Source organism: Pithys albifrons, chromosome 5, assembly GCF_047495875.1.
Source record: "Pithys albifrons albifrons isolate INPA30051 chromosome 5, PitAlb_v1, whole genome shotgun sequence".
Taxonomy (NCBI): domain Eukaryota; kingdom Metazoa; phylum Chordata; class Aves; order Passeriformes; family Thamnophilidae; genus Pithys; species Pithys albifrons.
The window spans coordinates 316,106-335,788 of NC_092462.1; the positions used below are offsets into that span (position 1 = coordinate 316,106).

Genomic DNA, 19,683 nt, shown 5'->3' on the forward strand with positions numbered 1-19,683 from the left:
GAACTGAAGGGCCCAACACATGAAATCGCTGCTGCATGTCTTCTCAAAATATTTGCAGTTTCTGCAGAGTGCTGAGCTAAAAGCCTCACACTTGTGGACAGTTGCTGATAAACATTAGGTGTGTTTGTCTCTGTCTCTGGGCTGTGTGTGAATGCATAGCAGAAACAGGACACGTCTGGTTTAAGGGGCAGTGTTTGTATGAATCACAAGTACACACAGCCCAGCAAACAGGTGGCTGCTGAAGAAATGAAAGAACACGTTCGGTATCCCCTACAGCCATGACAGTCTCAGGGAAGGAGGGCTTTTGTGTGTTGACAGGTTCATCCTTTTGAAGATGAGGTAATTATCTGTGTGAGTTCACTCTGTGGCTTCCAGAACTGAGCGGGTATGATCAGCTCCAGTGACATCTCCAGTGGCTCATCCCTGCAGCGGAGTATCGGGACGGGAGCGGGGTGGGCAGCGCGCGGTGCCTGTGCTGGAGCTCATTGCTCAGTGAGCCTGCTCCCTGGGATCTGTCAGTGTGTGACAGTGCGAGCTGGGGGATGCACAGCTGCGGGGGCACTGCAGCTGGGAAATGCAGGCCCATTAACAGTTATGTACCCGGCTCTGTGTTGCAAACAGTAAGGTGTAACCATGGGCTCCAGTCCACTTGGAAATCTTTGCTATCATACCCAATTTTTCATACATCTCAGTGAGCTCAAGAACTTGTCAAAATCTCCACGTTACCCGAGAATGCCTTTTCTGTAGCGTGTGTTGTGTTTGATCCAGATGTGTTGCAGGTCTTTGTTTTGCTCCATTTCATAGCCAGGACCATCTACCCAGAGAGCCTCATTTCTCACTAGCGCCATTCCAGGCAGGACTCAGGGGGCTGCCAGGACACACAGGGGCAGTGGGGAGGCTGCAGGAGGGTGTGAGGAGCTCAGCGTGGGGCTCCTGCTCTCCCCCAGGGAAGGCAGGAAACCCTCCTGCCCTGCAGACAGGGGAGTGTTTGGCCAAGCTTGAGCAGAACTCTCATGCTGGAGTTTCTCTCAGCATTCCTCATTACAGTGCCAAAGCAAAACACTGGAATTAAAAATAATAGAAAGCACCACACTTAAAAAATTCATGACTGACCAAAGTTCTGGTGTAGTTTGTTTTATTTAGTGTGCTGCAAGAGAACTGAATTGGGTTTTTTTTACTTTTATCTCTTCTGATTCACTTATTCCAGTAATAATTAGAAAGAAATTATTCTTTCTGTTGGATCAATTATTCATAACACAGATCATTTAAAAAGTACTTGAGTGGAAGCAACTCACTTCATTTTTGCTAAAACTGAAGAAGAAATTAGCCAAATTAGTTAAAATAGCTTTGAACTCCATATTGACTAAAGCGTTTGTGCCAGAATAAAAACTCATGACATGTAAGAACGGTATAAATGATTAATCATTTTAGTGCATGGATATCTATATTTTTAATTACATCTATGCATAATATAAACTGTCTGAATCCTGGGAATCCAAGCCAGAGAAGAGTCTTCTTCTGTTTAACATCCACCATGTGTTGTTTTCTTGTAGGGTTAATTTGTAAAATGTAAACCACATACCATTTGTATGCAGTGTTTGGGGCTATTTATAGCAAGTCCTGACCATTTATAATTATCCAACATCTTTATCCGTAATGTCTGCATGTGACTAAAGAGATGGTTATGGAACAGACCAAACAATGCTAATTTTACAGTTGAACTTTGATTTATTTTATGTAAAACTTTTGGGAGTGTTTCATACTCCATGGAAAAGAGAAGGGATAATCTCTACTCAAATGGCTCTCTGTCAAGGAGACCAAACTTAGTCCCAAACAGGAATAAGCACAGGCTTCCATTTCCCCTCTGGGGATACTCTCTGTGGAGCAGAGGCTGTAGGTGCAGGTGCCTTTCTTGACTGTTCCGTGGTTGCTCATGTTTTTCCTCTCTCTCCTTGCAGAACCCTGGAGGTCTTGGTGAGTTTGAAGGGAGGCCAGTCTTTCATGTCTAGCTCCTTAACCATCACCGCTTCGGAGTGTGTAAGTAAAGACTGCCACAGTCTCGTGTAAAATTCCCAAATCCCATTTCTCTTTGGGCTTTGCCAGTGCAGGGAACCTCTGATTGCATTTCCCTGTGGAAAGCTGTGGCTTTCAAAATACTGAGAGGCTTCCTGGCCCTCAGAGACCTGCTCACTGTAAATAGAGCTGTGTTCCATGGGGCAGGTGTGACAGTCCCCTGGAGTCCCATTCCAGCACAGCTCCCCTGGATAGGATTGAGGGGAGCAGAGCAGGCAGATCCCCGGGACTTCAGCCTGGGCATGGCAGGGAGTTGCAGTCCTACAGGAAGGTACTGATGCTCGTAACTCTGGACCCTGAGTAAGGAGTGTAGGCTCTTCACTGCATTAATTTGGGGAGAGAGCCAGTCCAAGCACAGGCTGCAGGACCACAGTTACACCTGGGGGTAAGGCAGTGTCAACATCCTGCTGAGTGATCACAGGTTATAGGAAAGAGTTAAAAACTGCTTCTGGGAGAAACCACACACTTGTGCAGAGAGTGACTGTTCAAACTTAATACACTTACACAATTAATACATTAATAGGATTTTCTAGTCTTGCATTTCTGCTCTCCATTACACGGGCAGGACAGTTGGGATTTGTGCAGGGAGACACGAGCCCCCTGTGCTGAGCACGTGCTGTGCATGGGCAGCGTGTGCCTTTAAATGTGTCTCATCTGAAGTGTGACTGAGAGCAGCTTCCCCATCAGGCGCGGAGCATGGAGAACAGACCCTTCTGCTCGTCACTGCATTTCTCCAACAGGATTGCTATTGCTCACAGCTCAGGAACCTAAAAGAGAAAAAATGGCATTTTTCTTCTAATCCTTTAAAACCTCAGTACTGGTGCAGTAGAAATCAGTCTCAGTGCAGCCCTGCAGATTGAGGAGTTAACCCTGGCTGAGTTGGGAGCTGAAAGAACACATACTCCCCAGTTCACAGTTTACTGGGTAACATCCCAGCCTTACACCCAAGCACAGTGACTGAAGGCAGACACCCAGGAACCTGCTGCAGCCCAGCTCCAGGCTGCCTTTCCCTCAGCCCTTGCAGAGAAGGCAGCACTTGGTGAGTCTGTGCCTGTGCCCCTGTAGGAGCTGCCAGGAGTGCACAGAGAGGTGACAGCAAAGCCCTGACGCAGAGCAGATCAGAGTTAAGTGCTGGGCACGGCCTTCCTGCTGTGCTGCTCTGTGGTCACAGCCTGCCCTGGCAGGAAGCAGAGGTGTACAGATGTGCACGAGCAGGAAGAACTGCCGTGCTTCTCATCAGCCCTTTTTGTCTCTTTTTGGTTTCTGCTCTTGGCCGGTGCTGCAGCAAAGGCAGCTCCACACAGGAGCTGCTGTTTCCATAGTAGCAGATGGGCAACTCCAGAAATGGGTCACTGCTAGAACTGCTCACTAATTCTGGGAGCTGAGCAGCTGATGGCTGGCTGGGAGATGAATTACAAGTTGCAGCCTCCCAGCGAACACACGTTGCTGCAGTGAAAACAAACAAAAATACACGGCATTAGGCACCCAGGCATCCATCGTACCCGTCGGCCTTGCTGCACCTACCTGTGTCTCCGGTACAGCCCTTCTCACTGGGACAGAACTGCTCACACTGTACTCCAGCCTCAGCATTTCCCTGGGGCCCTACTTGCCTTTCTTTTTCCCCAGCTGAAGTCTGAATTAACTCCTGTTTTCCCAAGGTTGCTCATGTGTTTCTTGCATTTCTGTCAGTCTAAGACCCTGAGTGTAGGAATAAATGCCAGAGGAAGTGAGACATGTGGGAGTTGGACTGCTCAGTTCTCCATTACAAGAAGTGTTTCTGGAAGCAGGAACACTGCTGCAGTTCAGGTTTGAACAGCACTGCTGCAGAGAGTTAGTGTGTCACAGTCTGTACAGGTGTGTGGGCTATCAGCGTGAAAGCCTCGGATGTGTACTGTTAGTAGAGGTGCCTTACAATCTGGCCTCAAAATCCCAATCCATTCAGACCTATGTCCTCATGGAGGAGAAGGGCACCTCTCACCCACAGGCTTAGGAGACTTCCCCTGTCCGTGTCTAATGGCTCATTCCTTAGTAGTCAATGTGATCTCACTTTAGTTCTATCTTGGCCTCATTCTCCTCTCAGGAGTATCAGTTTTACATCAGAATGCACCCCCTGACTTGGGCAGAGCTAATCCTGGGCATTGGGGTGAGTGGGTGAACCAGGCAGCAGTTCCTGCAGCAAGCACTGACGCCATCCCTGCTCTCTCTGCAGTCCAGTGGTGTGGCAGCGCTCATTGCTGTCCTCGTGCTGCTGCTGCTGGTGGCACTCGGCCTGCTCTGGTGGTTCTGGCCCCTCTGCTGCAAAGTGGTAAGTACAGGCCACAAGGAACAGCCACTGCACTGAGAGTCATGACTGGGAAACACAGATCCTGCAGGAAATGGGTTAAGTGGCAGGGAAGCAACATGGGATGTGAGCCAGCTCTTGGGGGGCTTGTGATAGACAGGGAGGGGATGGGGAGGCAGCCCCAGCACTGGGGCTGTGCTCTGGCTGAGCCTCTGCCTGCCTGTGAGCTGCACACACAGGAACCAACACCAGCACGGTGTTGTTACTGGAGATGTGGTGGCCACAGTGGTGTGCAGATGTTACCCTGAAATCAAGGACCACTTGAAAAGTGCTATCACTGAAATTGGTATTTGTAGTCCATTATGGGCTCTGAAGTTGGAAATCCCTTATGGTCTTCATAATCCCTGCTCACATCCATCTCGTTATCTGAGTATCTCTGTCCTCTCCCCAGCATCAGCAGTGCTCGTGGCTGACCCTGCCATCGCTTGGGGAGGGGCATTTAAATGGGTGGAGTTTATTATTCAGCTCAGTGACAGGAGGGAGGACTTGGGAAGTGGAGATTGTTTCTGGGCTGCTCTGTATGCCTGGTCTTGTCTGGAGCTTATGGAACATGGGGCAGAGAGGAAAGGCCTTCTCACCTGACTGTGCTGCAGCCCCCATAATCCAGGCTGTCCGAGGGCAGGAAGTCCTCAGCCTCCACCTGCACCCTCACACTCTGGGGTTCCTGAGATGAGAATGAGAACCTCTTCTGTAATAAAAGGGCTCTCTTCTGTCTTGTTCTCCACGGCACAGGCCCAGCATCAGAAATACAGGCAGGTTTCTGTTAGGCACTTTACTCCCACTTTGTTCTGTATCACGAGCCTTGCTGTGGAAAAGGAACATTACAAATCAGTAAGAAGCAAGTTTCCTATTTTCCTATTTTAAAATAACTGCATAACCTTGATTCATAAACCAGCTTCACACTTACTGGTTTCAAAAGCCAAATCTTATGATAAAAAAAAGTCCCATGGATAGTTCTATAATACTAATTTCCAGCCATACAAAACCACAGCACTTCAAATGTTCATGTCCTATATGGTTTCCTCCCACCTCTCATGCATACTATTTATTTCTTTAAAAGAAAAGGTAATTTCACACCTCTGCGACAATACCGAGTTCCAAACCCACACACTATTGCACCGAACCTACTGCCAAATACTGACCTTTTCTTTTGGTTTTGCTGGCTGTTTGTTGGGTCCTTGTGCTGTGCCTCTGCTCCTGCCTCTCTCTCCTGCACCTGAGGCTCAGACATCACCTGAAAGGGCCCCTTGTTGTGGCTCCATAGTCTTGGGCTTCAGGGCAGTGTCCTTAAGGAGAGGGGCAGTGTGAGGGCCAGGCAGGACCTGCTCTTTTCCCTTCCTGTGGATCTGCTTCCCTGGCAGTGCCTGGTTTCCTGGGACAAGCGAGCAAAGGAGTCAGAATGTGACAGAATGGAGAGTTACAGGGTGTTTTGGGCAGAACAAGAGGCCAGAGCCAGGCGGGTGCGTTGCCCCTGCCCACGGCCGAGCTCCTTCTTGGTCAGGACTCAGCCTCGGCAGCATTCTGTGCCCTGAGGCCCAGGGACACTCCTGGGGTGGGGCAGGGGGACTCCTCTTCCTTCTCCTCACACCTCCCGCCCTTTACAGATTTCAGACAGTTCTGTCACTCGTCCCTCGCTGTGGAGCGTATGATCGCAGCGAGCTGGCTGCAGGCTCCGTGCTGACATCTCCTAATGCCCACATCACGGAGCGGCAGGGAGGTGTTAATGAGTCGATCACAGGCACTGCTGCCTCAAAGCACCAACTTCTCATTTTTTTAAAAGAAATCGGCTCTTCTCCAAACTCAAACCTTCATTCTTTGCAACTCACTAAACGAGATGGAGCCTTGCCTGGAGAGGCTGATGATAAAACAAAACAAAATGAGGAAGCAGCTCATCTCTCTGTGGGAATGATAAGACAGCAGTGTTACTCAGAGGCTTCTGCATTTAAACAATCTGAATCCAGCTCAGCAAAACTTAATTTACAGTACTGTGATGTTCCTGTGTGCAGTTCTGCATGCAGCTCCATGCAGGGCTGCACAGGGGCACTGCATTTCTCTTCTTTATAAACTGCTTTCTGCTGATTTCACTTGGAACATCATGTGACTGAAAATAGTCCTTGTGTGTGCATGTGTGATTCGAGTGTGCGAGTGTGTGAGCCTGTGGGAGCATAAGGATGCAGGCACTGACATTCCAGTGCTGTCAGCGGGGTGAGGAGCTGCTACTCAAAGCAGATTATTTTCTCACACCACTGTCACTTTTAAAACAAGCTTCATTTTCTGAAGCCATTAGAAATAACAGCTAATTAATGGATTGGTTGGCTTCAAATCAGGTTTCCCCTCAAAATTCAGAGAGCTCAGGAGCTGGCACAGGTTTAGATCCTTTGCTCAGGGAGTCAAGCCAAAGCTGCCATTGACTGTTGCCTTTGGAAGACATAGGTCAACAAGTCGGGTTTCCCTCGGTTCTCTGGGGTGGAAATGGTGATTCCTACATCCCAGCAGGCACAGGGCCCACAGGAACTCCAAGCACACCACGGAGAGGTTTGGTAGGCAAAGCCATCCATGCTCAGACAGGCTGCAAGGGGTCAGAGTGGTACAACTAAAGAAAGTGGAGTGACAATGCCATTTCATGTGGGTTTATGTGAATCTGCTGCCTGGGAGGCCTTTCCCCCATGCAGCTTGCAGGCTTGGCAGAGAAGTAAATTATTTAGTGATAACGGTTAGAGACAGTCAAAAGGGAAATAGGGACAGCAATTAAGTGAGACAAGGTGGCCCTTCAGAGAGCAGAAGTGCTGGTTTACTGTTTCCAGTCTCTCAATAGATTGGGAAAATCCTGCTCAGCACCCAAGTATCTCTCAGGATCTGTGCCACAATCGCTCTGTGTTGCTGTTTCATGTAAAGTTAGGCACTAATTCCAGTCTGGCTCTCAGGAATGCTTCACTAATTAAATAATTGATTTCTGTGAAGTATTCTGGAGACTCCTGAGGGGTGGGAAGAAAAAGTAATAAGAACTATTTAAAAAAAATAATTTCTGGCATGTTTTTGCAACATCATATCAGCAAAGAGAAATCTGGTTAAAATCCATAACTGACTTTCCAGTCCATCCAAAGCACTCTGAGCCTGCCTTGGGAACAATTCCATATCTTAAACCTGAAGTGTTGTGGGAAACTGGTTCCAGGAGGACCATAACTTATTTCTCCTGTTGAGAAGAATTCCTGTATGCAGTGCTACAAGTCCATAGCCTGTTCAGGCAGTAAGCAGTAGTGGTGACACGGCGAGTTAAAATGTAAATCAAGATGGAAAACTCTTGATTATTGTCAAAAAAATTTGTTTCTTTCATGTATTATGCTGACCAACTCTGTAGTGATATTGTTTATAGGCAGTGGTAAATTAAAGTACTATAATTAATAGCACAGAGTTGATAAAATAAGGCATATTTCAATTAAGGTACTTAATCCTGTTTGTATTAGGAAATTTAGGTGTTTGTCAGCATGGACAGTTTAGGGTGTGTTTGTATCATACAAAGACATGGCAGAAACAGACTCTTTATATTCATGAGATAGTTTTTAGTAATTTCTAGGCAATATTCAAGCCCCAGAAATGACCTGATATGACCAAAGTACTTATTTTTACCTTAGACTCCTGCTTTCCTTGTGGAGGAGCAGCTGTGTGTTCAGTTTTCAGCTGAAGGGGGTCCCTGCCCCCTCTTCCCTCCTGGGAATGCCAGTGCTGGGAACTTCCTGAGCTTTGCAGTGTGGATGTGACAAAGGGAACAGGAGGAGGCTGTGGGGAGAGGTTGAAGTGGAGGTGTAAGGGATGCTCCTGTGAGCACTGTCAGAACTGTGGGAGTGACTCCACTGCAGGCCCTGCACAGTCGTGAGCTGCAGGCCTGAGCTGTGAGTGCTGCGGAAGCGTTGGGGACATCCAGAGGTGAGGCCTGAGCTGCCAGAAGGCGTTTCACACTTGTCTCTGGGCCAGAGCCTGCCCAGCAGTGTGGTGGCACCAGCAGCAGCGTTGCCCACAGCTGTGCAGGGCCTCACACAGGCCTCGGACGCGCTTCCTCCAGGATCGCTAATGAACTCCGTGGGGTCTTGGCACTGGCTGTTACCGAGAGCGGCTGAGGCGCATCCGGCCAGGAGGAACAGCGGCAGACACGTCTGCCCAGAGCGTCTCCCGGCCAGGGATGACATGTTCTGTCAGATGGATGGTGCTAATTTCCAGAAGGCCTTGGTGGTCGATGCCCTGGGGACCATGTAGCGCCGGCTGCCAATTCACCAGCAGATGTGGGGGCTTGGGTGGAAACAGGTCTCCCTTACCCTGTGTTCTTGCCTTGTGACTGCTGCCAGTGCAGCTCCTTATGCTTTCCTATGTTTGGCTCTTGCAGGTCATCAAGGATCCCCCTCCACCTCCACCAGCCCCAAAAGAGGTATGGTCTGATGGTGCTATTCTTCCCACACTGCTTACACGGAGCCACTCGGGTGTTTCCCTGGGCTCTGCACATCCAGCTCCTTGTCCGGTGCTGCCGGAGACAGGAGTGCCCCAGGGGAAACCCTCAGCTGAGAAGGGAATGGCCAAAGTCCAGCCCTCTGCTCTGTCTCAGCTCAATGTGGCCTGAATTAAACTCACAGCCACACTAACAGTTAGGGCCTTTATCCCAAGATAGTTGGACATGGTTTTTCCCATTGTGCAGTGAGAGCAGAAAGACTGAACGGTCCTTGTACAACATCTAAAGATTCATGTAGGACTTGAACAGCATTTTCTGCCAGCTTTGGCATTCCAGACATTAAGGACCCTCACAAGAGAATTTCTCTCTCCCTTAGGGGCAATAACACACTGGAGGCTGTGCTGGTGTTTGTCCCCCTTTCACACCCAACAGGGGCAAACTTACTCTCTGTGAACTTGAGTGAAATACACTGAAAAGACATTTAGTGTATGTGTGGGGAGGTATTTTTTTTTGAAGTAAATGTCACCTGAACGTACTGACAGGAAGAAGAACAGGAGCCCTTGCCTACCAAGAAGTGGCCCACGGTGGATGCTTCCTACTATGGTGGAAGAGGAGTTGGGGGAATTAAGAGGATGGAGGTTGGTATGATCACCCTCAAACCTGAGCTTTCTGAGGGTGCAAGTGTGGAAACAAAGACTGAAAGTGCACTGAAAATACAAGGCCATGATGTGTGCCTGTCTTCCCACTGGCACAAGCCATGGAAAATTCTTCACCATACCCCGAAACCATTTTGACCTTGCTCTGAAAGAACAGCTTTCAGTAGTTCCATTTGACTGGGACTTTAAATAGCTGCCTCTTAAGACATGCTCTTTCCATCAAGCTAATGAGAGAGAGTGAGAGCCTTTTCTGCATGTTTTGGAAAGCATTACAGTGAAACAGAAGTCCCCCAAGTGTGGGCCAGCCAAATGCGCTGACAATGGTGATGCTGAGGAGAGGCTTGATCCCAGAGGGACTCACAGCGACAACAGTGCCTGTCTTTGAAGAGACACGATAGCATCATGTTAATTAAAACAGAATGAAGAATGTGCATCCTTATGGGCACATCCTTATGGCAGGTTTTATAGTTGTCAGCCTTTATGGAATGTGCAGAGCAGTTCTTAACTGCAATCCAGGAGGCTGTCTCTGTCTGAAATACCCACCCAGGCCATACTGAGGTGTCTTGGTGAAACTCTAAAGGTATTGGCCTAAGAATGAGTTTGCTCAAGTTCTTTTTAAATGCAGCAGCAGAACATGGAGGTTTGAAGCTCTGTGGCTTATACACATTTCCTTCAACAGTTCAGAATTGCTAATTTAGAACAGCTTCACATTTCACAAAAAAACCATTTTGTGCAGTGTTTTTCAGAGGCAAACTAGGAAATGCTTTCCAACATAAAGAATTACAAGCCTGGATTTCTGAGGGGAGCTGTGACAGGCCTCAGGAGGGGTTCCTGGGTTTAAACCATTCCAGTCTGTAAAAGGGATCTTGCACAGTGGAACAGAAACCTCCTGAATACAAGTAACATCAGGACCACAGAGAAATGCGTGTTCAGCCCATGGCAAAATTACGAAGAGAACATTATGATTAGGTTAGAAAACCCTTTTCATCTGCAGTAGGAATTTTGTGCAGGACTAAGGGTTAAAAATGCAAACCAGCTGACACTGGTGCCAGTGCAATCATGGGCCTTGAACGGCCACCCTACTGTGCAGCTGTGGCTCTGTCCCTCCCTGGCACCCCAGGGCACTGCATGGTCGGGGCCTCAGGGTTTGACTGGGCAGCTTCACCTCTGCCCTGCAGTGTCTGTGACAGGGGTTTGGGAAACGAGCTGAGCTCGGGCTGTTGGGAGAGCAGGACAGGCCTCACACCTCTCCCTGGCTCAGGGGAAACATGATGCTCCTCTGGGGAGTCAGGGCCAAGAGCAGAGAGGAAACACACACAGTCCAAGGGAGGGCATTCCTTACCTGGCAGTTGGACGTGGTTTCTGTGCTGTGGCCAGTGACAAAATTGCTGGACTAGTCATGACATTTCTTCCCTGTTTGAAGAACCTGTGGCAACACAGTTGTCTAGTTTTGCTTCTCTGTCATCGTTCTTCTGCCATTCCTCCAGCGGCTTCACTGCTCTGTCGGTTTCCCTGCATGGAGGAGGGAATGATCCAGCACCCTTCTTACAGTTACTGTATTCCCTTTTGGGACAGTTACCCATGCACTCCTGCCTTCCTCACTGGCTTCACCTGAACTTCTGTTGCAGTCCCCAGTGGCTCAGGCAGTGCTGATTGCTGTCTTTTGGCATTGGTTTAAAGTTTTGTGATGGCATTGCCAGACCCCACCCATTACAGTCCATACACTTTTATGTCAAAGTTGGATTGTCAGACTCCACCAATCCTGGTTTTCTCTGGGTGAAGTGACTTCACTCTGAAGAAGGTAATTTTATCCGTGAGGGATCCACCTCCTATCTTTAGTGGTTTTAACAATGTTTAAAATACATTCTAACAACCACTGTTGATCACAGTGAAAAACACAGGTGTTGGAGATTCTCCTTGCAGGACAGATCTTAGTAAAGGCCATGATTATAGCAAGCGTTGCTGAAATAATCCAGGCTGGTTTCACTAAGGACTTTCAAACTCCTGCCATAGCTTTTAGCTGTTCCTTTTGGGCTGAGAAGGGAACAGCCTTGTCTAGGCTTATTTCTTTGTGCAATACAGCAAACATCCCTGCTCAGATTGCTGCATGGTGCTTCCTGCCACAAGCTGAAATAGGATTCCTGCAGCAAGACAGATCCTCTCTCTTAGAAGGAATGTTTTTCCCTGTTATTTCCTCTGCAGAGCACAGTGAGTACAGCCTTTATGGCAGTGGGAATCCCTGCTTGTACCCCCAACAACAACAACCCGGGTTTCCTTCTCTCTGAACTCTTGGTACACATTTTATATACTTGTAGCAGTGATGAAAATACACATTGCTACATGTCCTACTTGCACTTTTAGGCAGGTTAGATCACTCACCTGTATTTCTCTGGGATGTGCGTTCTGCAAAATAATGTGGAAATCTGAGCAGGTTCATGGAGCTTCTGCTCGAAGCTCCCAAGCATCACCTTTGAGCTTCATTGGAGTTTGTGACAAACACTCTGGGTCAGGTAACCTGAGTGACAGAAATCTTGGCTCTGACCGGTGCCAGATTAAGATCTGGTATTTTAAGATAAATCAGAACTGGAAATGAGATTTTTACATCCTTACTTACAGAAGGCTTCCAGGATTCCCTGTCTCCTGGACAGCCTGTGTGAGGTATGGTGTAATTTGCTTTCAGTATTTCTCTTTTCACCACTGAGAGACTAATTTACAAACGTACTTAACTAAGAATAATGAAGAAGTAATTTTTTCCTCAGTACCCCCCCTTGTTTATCCAGAACTTCTTCCAGATTTATCCCTCTGTTATTTGCAGCATTTCCCTGCCCTGTGCATGCAGTGCACTCATACCTGAACTCTGCCCTTCCTCAGGTGCGCTGGGGCGACAAAGGCTCCACAGAAGAAGGGGCCAGGTTGGAAAAAGCAAAGAATGCTGTGGTCAAACTCCCAGAAGAACCAGAAGAACCTTTTCACCCTAAACCACCTAAACCAAAGCCTACCTCACCAGTCATGCAGCAGAAGTGGTACACGCCAATCAAGGTAATCTTTCCAGTCCTTGGTATGATTTATTACTAAAGGCTGGATTCTGTGGTTTTACCAGTCTTACACAGGCTGAACTGTACAGTATTTTCCAAGTGTTCCCATTCAAGTGTGATGTGCTATTCTCAAAGGGAACACCTACTCAGCATGAATGGCAGAGCAGTTTTTAGCCCTAAATGTGGTATCTGAGCGTTGCTGCCACATTCTGTTTGCCTTCCCCCAGAAAGGGACATATTGTACAGTGAGAGCATTAAAATCTATGGGGGATTTGTTGGCATTTGGTCTATCTCAAAGTAGAGCCAATTAAGCCCAAAACTACACAATTTGTAGCTGTTACACTAAGTTTTAAACACACATACTCATTATAAACCAAGAAAAGCAAAAAATTACATAAAACAATATCATGCAAGAAGTCTGGCAGAAAGTGAATTGTTTTATCTGGCTCATGAAACAGTGCCCCGAGTCACCTGCAAACACGTCACAAGCGCTTCTGGCAACCTGGGGGTGGGTCTGTAAATGCCTTGCTTTAAAAGGGGTAAGAGCAGAGAGCACACAGGTGTAGTGGCCAGCAAGGGTACTTCTGTCTTTCCAACTCCTTGTCAGTCCCCTCTGACCCCCAGCAAGCCTGAAGCCACGTTGTTCAGACACACAGGCAAGCTCTGGCACCATCTGTGGGGAGCAGAATGTTCCGCATCCACAGCAGAGCTGCTGTGCACAGGCACAGTGAACCTGCTGCACCCACAGCCACAAGGCCCGTGTGTGTGTGCTGTGAAACATACACACACAGGTGGGATAAACCCCACAGGAACACGTGGCAGTTAAGCCCAGGCCATGGCAGACAGAGCACGACTCCTGGCTGGCTCCGAATGCGGGTGGGTGGGTTGGGCCAGTGCCCTGCCCGGCATTGCGGGTGGGCAGGAGCAGCACTGCAGGACACAGCCCAGGCTCACACTCTGCTTACCGGCTCTGTCCTGGCAGTAGGTGGCCTGTGCAGGTGGGGTGTGCCCCGCGCTGACGTGCCGTCCTGTCCTGTCTCCACAGGGCCGGCTGGACGCGCTGTGGGCGCTGCTCCGGCGACAGTACGACCGAGTCTCGCTGATGCGGCCCCAGCAAGGAGACGAGGTGGGTGCGCGACGCGGGGCATGGGCTGGGCAGCTCTGGGCATGGGCAAAAGAGACACAAAAAGTGGCACAACACGAAAGTAACACACTGGGCAGTCAGTGCAGTGAAAGGTGCATCACACTGTCTGGGAGACGTGGCACCAACACGGGTCTCCCGAAGCAGAAGGAAAAGGGTGGTGGAAGCTGGAAAACAGGAACACAGCCCACACCTCATGCAGAGTAAACTCTGTAACAGACACCCTAATCTCTCTCAGAACCAGCTGTCTGCAAGAGCAGAGGCTGGCTGTCAGCATCCTGGAACTGGATCAAATTTATGTGGCAGTGGTAACATCCATGCAAGCCGCTTCCTGAAGGTTTGCTCTTCCACGTTTAAGACACCTTTCACAGAACAAAAGGTGAGGAGGAAATGTATTTCTCAGACACTCCTTACCCCTGAGAAAGGGGCCTCCCCCAAAGACTGCTCTGATGGGGATGCAGAGCTGCTGTTTGCTCCTTTGATAGTGAGGCCAGATTGGATAATTTTGATGGCTGACCATCTTAGGATGGACATAGGAGAGTATCACTTTGAATGTCAGCATTTATCTCGGGAATTGACTGATCATCAAGGCATTTCACACCTCCTGGTGACTGCACAGCTTCCTGTTTTGTGGCACCTGGGAAGCCACAGAACAAATGCTTTCCTTTAAACGGGATGGCAGGAGATCACAATCACACGTACCACAGAGCATGAGTGTGCAGGAACCTTGTCTGTGCAACATACAAGATAAAGGTGACATAAAAACAATGAGAGGGGCTATGGGGAGGAGTTATCTGTGGTAGAATGGGAGGTAGTGGTAATTTTGATCATTTTCTTGGTATGACGTTAGCTGCTGTTCTAAAGGAAGAAAAGGTAAGAGTTTATTAGGACTACTGGTGGAAGCAGCAGAATGGCCAAGTGTTAGTGTTGTTATTCACTGTTTGCATGAAGGATGCACGTGACAGAGAGCGGCAGGAACAGCCAATCTACACACAAAATGCCTGCCACAGTACAGTTTAACAGATAAATTCAGTGTAAACAGGAACGTAGAAGTGGTGCCGGCGAAGGCTAAAAAAGTGTCAGGCCCTGTTTTGGGGATTTCTGACCCTAAAGACAATTACTGTAAGAAGTGCCTTTGGAGAAGTCTTGGCTGAGCCATTGTGCAGTCAGACACGTACCTTCTCTGGGCCTGACAGGAGGACACTGGCTAGGCACCAGGGTTTGTGGAAAACAGAGATAGCTCCTGGAAAAAAAAGTGGGATTTGTACCTAACCAAATGGTGGCTCAGGTGTGGCCTATGGCACTGCAAGAGTACCATTTCAGTCTGCACAGTGTTTGGTATCTTGGGGGAAAAAATGACATCTTTTATCTTGTTCACAAGGTGCTGAGTAGGGATCCAGTGGTGTGCCCCTGGGTGTGTGTCAGTGCACGTGAGTGCACAGCGAGACACATGCACACCTGCCTTGAAACGGCAGTCATGGAGTTGTTCTATTTCATCTTCCTTCTATTGTTTAAGAACTCAGTAGTTCCACTTGTAGAAGAATTCACTGCTGAATTTGAGTCCTTGATCAAGCAGTTGAAGTTTAGGCATGAAGTATCAAAGCAGCGCAAGCTGCTCGTGCCTCGCTGAGCTGTCCCACCTGTGCCCCGTGCCCGGCGGTGGCCCGGAGCGAGGGCTGCTCTGGGAGGCGCTGCTGGTGGCGGTGTGAGCAGGCGGGCACAGGTGTGGGCGGGCAGGCCGCGGGCACAGCTGCGGCGGGCGCGGCGCCGCAGGAGCCGGGGCAGGTCGGGCAGCGCGGGGCCCGGGGGCGGCAGCAGCACCAAAGGTAGTGCGGGGTGGACACAGCTGCGCTCCCCGACTCGCCTCAGGCACAAACAGAGCCCCAGTGCTGGCTGCGCCGGGGCTGAGGACACGCAGCCACTTCAGAGACAGCTGCACGCCACGGCAGCTGCCGCCGAGCTCCCGGCGAGGGACAGGGACAGCAGGTACGGAGCGACGTCCCCACAAACCGCCTCCATTAAGCCACCAACGCTTTTGAAGGGCTCCCATCAAACAGAGTGAGTCCGCAGCAGGAGATTTCGGCTGCAGAGCCATGTGTTGTTTTCTGCGCTAACAAGGTAATTTATAAATGATGCATTACCCTGTGTCCATGCTCCTAGCTAGACTTTCTTCCCTTTTTAATTAAAGGTGCAAAGAAGACCGAGCTGAGCAGTTTGGGAGACTGATAAACCAGTTCAGTGTCTGAGGGTCTGTACTGAAGCCCCTCTTCTGTCTGGGGCTGCCTGGGAACACAGCCTCGCACAGAGTCGCAGCATCAGCCTTGGGGTTCTGGGCTGGCCTCTAAATCCTTGTGTTTATTTTGCAACTCACAGTTTAGCACCAAAAGGTGATCATCAAGGTTCTGGATTCCTCGAGCTTGTTGCAGTGGTGGCTGAGACTGATCCTGGGTGCATTTATGCATACAAATGTGTTCCAAGTCCACAAATAGCCCACAGCAGTTGTAGTGAAGATTTTGCCATACAGGTGCAGCTGGCAAAAAGGGGGAAAAAGATTACAGCTCGTTGTAGAAGAATCAGAATAGAGTAGAACTGTGGAATCATTTCAGCTGGTACTTTTATGTACAAAACAGCCTCTTAAAAAGGAAGACATTTGTACGTGGTTTTAATTTTAAGCCTATTAGTACTTGCATGATTTAAAGGTTCTCTGCTAATCATGGGTACAGAGTTAACACAAACATCTGTTTAAACTGTTAGTTTTTGGGCATCTCTGCATCACACAACTACATGACATGCTGCATGGTGAGTGCCACTGAACAAGAAGTGAACTGCTTCTTCCACTGTAACATCGGATACTGCTGGGGCACTTGGATTTTCAGTCCATGAGGTGCAATTATGTGTAAGGAGCCACGGTAATCTTTCTCTGAGATTGCCTGATATGGAGATACTAAGATAACTTGTTATTTCTCTATGCATTTCACCAGTGATTTTGCAGTGATTAAAAAGGAAACCAGAGGAGGAACTGCAGAATAACAAAGGGGCCAGTGACATGGCCCCACCTCAGAGGACACGGCACTGTCAGTGTCTCTCACTGCAGGTTGTGCTGATGGCCTCCCTAAAGGAAAAAACCCCTTTTTTGGGAAGACACACCTGCCCCTTTAGTTAAAATAGCGAGTGACAGCCAAGAAATCAGCACAGTTATCGATAATGAACTCACTGGAGTTCTGTTGTGCTGAAGGGGGGTCCAAAAGGAAAGTGCATCTGAACCATGTGGTTAGCAGTGCTTCCCCTGGAAGGATTCTGTTCTCCTGCTCAGTGGAATCACAGCCTCACCCTGTGGCCTGGGCTGAGGCTGCCCCCAGGAGGGTCCGGCCTGGTGCCCCCAGGAGGTCTGGCCTGGTGCCTGCAGGTGCCCATCCCGGCTGGAGCGGCTCTGGTAGCAGCTGGGTTTGCTGTCAATCAGTGGAAGAGGGAGGGATCACCCTGCTGAAAAGAGGATGTTGTGCTGGTGTCAGGAGAAACAGGGACATTTTCCAAACAACGTAGGCAGCCACTCTTGGCACTGCCTCCCTTGGTGCAGATGAGTCTGCTGCTCTCTTTAAATAAGCCTTCAGGACTCATCCCTGTGTGAACACTGGTAGGCGTGAGAGCAGGAACAAACCAAGCTGCTGGTCAGTTCTGAGGCCGTGGCAGCACAGGGTGGTGCCCAAGGAGAAAGGAAGGTCAGTGCTGGCTGATGTGCCACAGCTGCACACACCTTCCTGCCACTGCACGGGCAGTGCAGCCCCCCAGGCTGAGCTAAAGGAAACCTTTCCATGGGCAGGGCAGGGGCTGGTACTCACTGTGTGTTTCACTGCACAGGATTCACAGGGAACAAACACTGCTTTCCTAATTCCTCCCAACACCCTTTTCATGGAGTGGGCTGCAGGAGAGCCTGATGCCCCAGGCCTGTGCCCCTGTCCAGAGCATCCCTGCCCATGCCCTGCCAGGCAGGGCAGCTGTCCGAGCGGCTGGCCAGGCTTTGGGAAGGGCTGCTGAGCTAATCCCCAGGCTTTGCAGAGGAAGGAGGCAGCAGATAACAGGATTAAAGTTTTCCGACCCAGGGTTTTCACAGCCTGAGACGCGGGTGGAGGGGGAGACAGAATGACTTCTGTCATTAATCTTAATTGATTGCAAGGAGGTTTTTAATCTGGGTTATTAATTAGGAAGGTCCTTAACACACTGTCTACATATCAACATGAGATGCTCTTTTGGGACTTTGGGGACATATGGCCTATCTATATTTACATTCACACAATTTGCACATACATACATCGCTGTATGGGGAATGGCTCACACGGATACACTCACACAGAGTGCGGGAAGTGTTTGCATTCACACGCTCCTCAGCAAAGTGGGATGGAAATGAAAGAACACTTTGCACAGAGGTTACAGTCACACACAATGGACACACACACCTCCGTTCATGTTGTTATGTATATTAATCCAGATCGACTCTATGTGCTAGTTATCTAGATTAGCATTCAAGTGGCAATCTGGGGTTTGCAGATTTAAGTGAGAGGTTGCAGCATTCTTCCACAGTGCCCTGGATTGTTTTAAAACCAGACTGTGGTTTGATGGCCATTTGGGGGAAATAAGTGACCAGAGCCAGAGAGGCTCCGAGATGAGGGACGGTGACAGAATGAGGTGAACAGAACGAGGCTGGTTTGCCTGTGACTTCACCAGGCTCTGCTCCTCTAACCAACAGCAAAGGCATGCGAAAACACCTTGGAAATGCTATTTTTAGAAAGCGAGAGGTTCTCTATCACCAGGCAGGTGTGGTGTCACCTGCCAGAGCTGTGGCAGCCCTGAGCTCACCCACTCACCCAGGGCGAGTTGTTACACACCTGTGCTGAAGTGCAGGTACTGCAGTTCAGAGGATGCTCAGATGTGCCCACCCAGACCCTCCCCATCCCAAACCAGGGCTCAGAGCCTGAAAGCAGTTGCAGACTAGTCCTTTTGTGCATGCACATATTCTGTGCAGCTTTAATACAAGGTAAGCCAAAAGAAGGCAGGGTGAGGGGCCTGTTTGCTTACAGCTCCTCAAAAGCTGGGAAGGACCACAGCACACATGCTGCTGGATGTGACAGATGCATGGTAGGGGCAGGCAGTGGGGAGAGAAAGAAGAGTGCTCAAAAATTAGATTTATTGGCTCTGACCTTTTTACCTTATTCCCATAACTCAAAATTATTTTTGTTCTGAAATCAGTTTTTGCATGTCTAAGTCCATTCCAAACTATGGATCCATAAACCATTAACAAAAAGCCCTGAATACTTGAGTTGCTGGCATTTTAAACTGGCCTAGTCTTCCTCAGCCAGAACATTTCCTGACCCCTGAGCTTTTGTCTGGCTGTGTCACAGCCTCCTCTACTTTAAAGAGAGGCTCCAAGGAAGCTACTGCAGTTAGCACCAGTTCCTAGTGGTGCTGTCACTGAGAGTCTGTGGGTGCACACGGGTCTGTCCCTGCCCAGTCACTCCAGAATGAGTTCTGTAACTTGTGGTGACTGGTGGGCAAATGCTAAGTGAGATTGGCCACTGCAGTGCAGGTGGGCACAGCTGCAGCCAGACAGGTGACCGGGAGAGGAGGAGCAGTGTCCCTGACCTGCAGCCCTGGGATGGGTGACACGACCCCTGGGATGGGAACACACCCCTCTGGATGGGTGACAGCCCTCCTTGGGCAGCGCTTCCCCACTGGGGCACTGCAGGCACTCTGAGGCTCAGCACTGCTCTTTCCTAGATAATTATTTCTCATACACATTTCTGCCTGCATTTCTCTACCACAGCCTTGTTCTGTTTTTATTACTTAGTCCAGCAAGCCAAACCCTGCAACTTAAATCAGTTTGATTCAGTGAAAAAGGATTAGATTTTCTTGGAGTTCATTATCACATTTTTCCACTGAAACAACAGAAATTCTTTACTGCTGTGAAATACGAGTTTCCTTGCTGGATGCAAACTGTGACTGTC

General features: G+C 49.1%; 1 protein-coding gene and 1 long non-coding RNA gene across 2 annotated transcripts in view; one reads left to right on the forward strand and one right to left on the reverse strand.

The window, feature by feature from the left end:
• ANTXR2 (ANTXR cell adhesion molecule 2) overlaps positions 1-19,683 on the forward strand; it is a 77,096-nt gene that overhangs the window by 39,156 nt on the left and 18,257 nt on the right. Inside the window, exons 11-16 of the mRNA XM_071555287.1 lie at positions 1,959-2,037; positions 4,283-4,378; positions 8,793-8,834; positions 9,395-9,490; positions 12,380-12,547; positions 13,589-13,669. Of these exons, the coding sequence (XP_071411388.1) occupies positions 1,959-2,037; positions 4,283-4,378; positions 8,793-8,834; positions 9,395-9,490; positions 12,380-12,547; positions 13,589-13,669 (562 nt within the window). The remainder of the gene's footprint in view (positions 1-1,958; positions 2,038-4,282; positions 4,379-8,792; positions 8,835-9,394; positions 9,491-12,379; positions 12,548-13,588; positions 13,670-19,683) is intronic.
• On the reverse strand, positions 1,540-13,105 carry LOC139671981 (uncharacterized). Its single transcript, XR_011697833.1, has 5 exons — positions 11,888-13,105; positions 10,851-11,020; positions 5,557-5,786; positions 4,993-5,219; positions 1,540-2,840 (listed from the first exon to the last, which is right to left on the reverse strand). It is a non-coding gene; the product is annotated as an uncharacterized lncRNA (long non-coding RNA).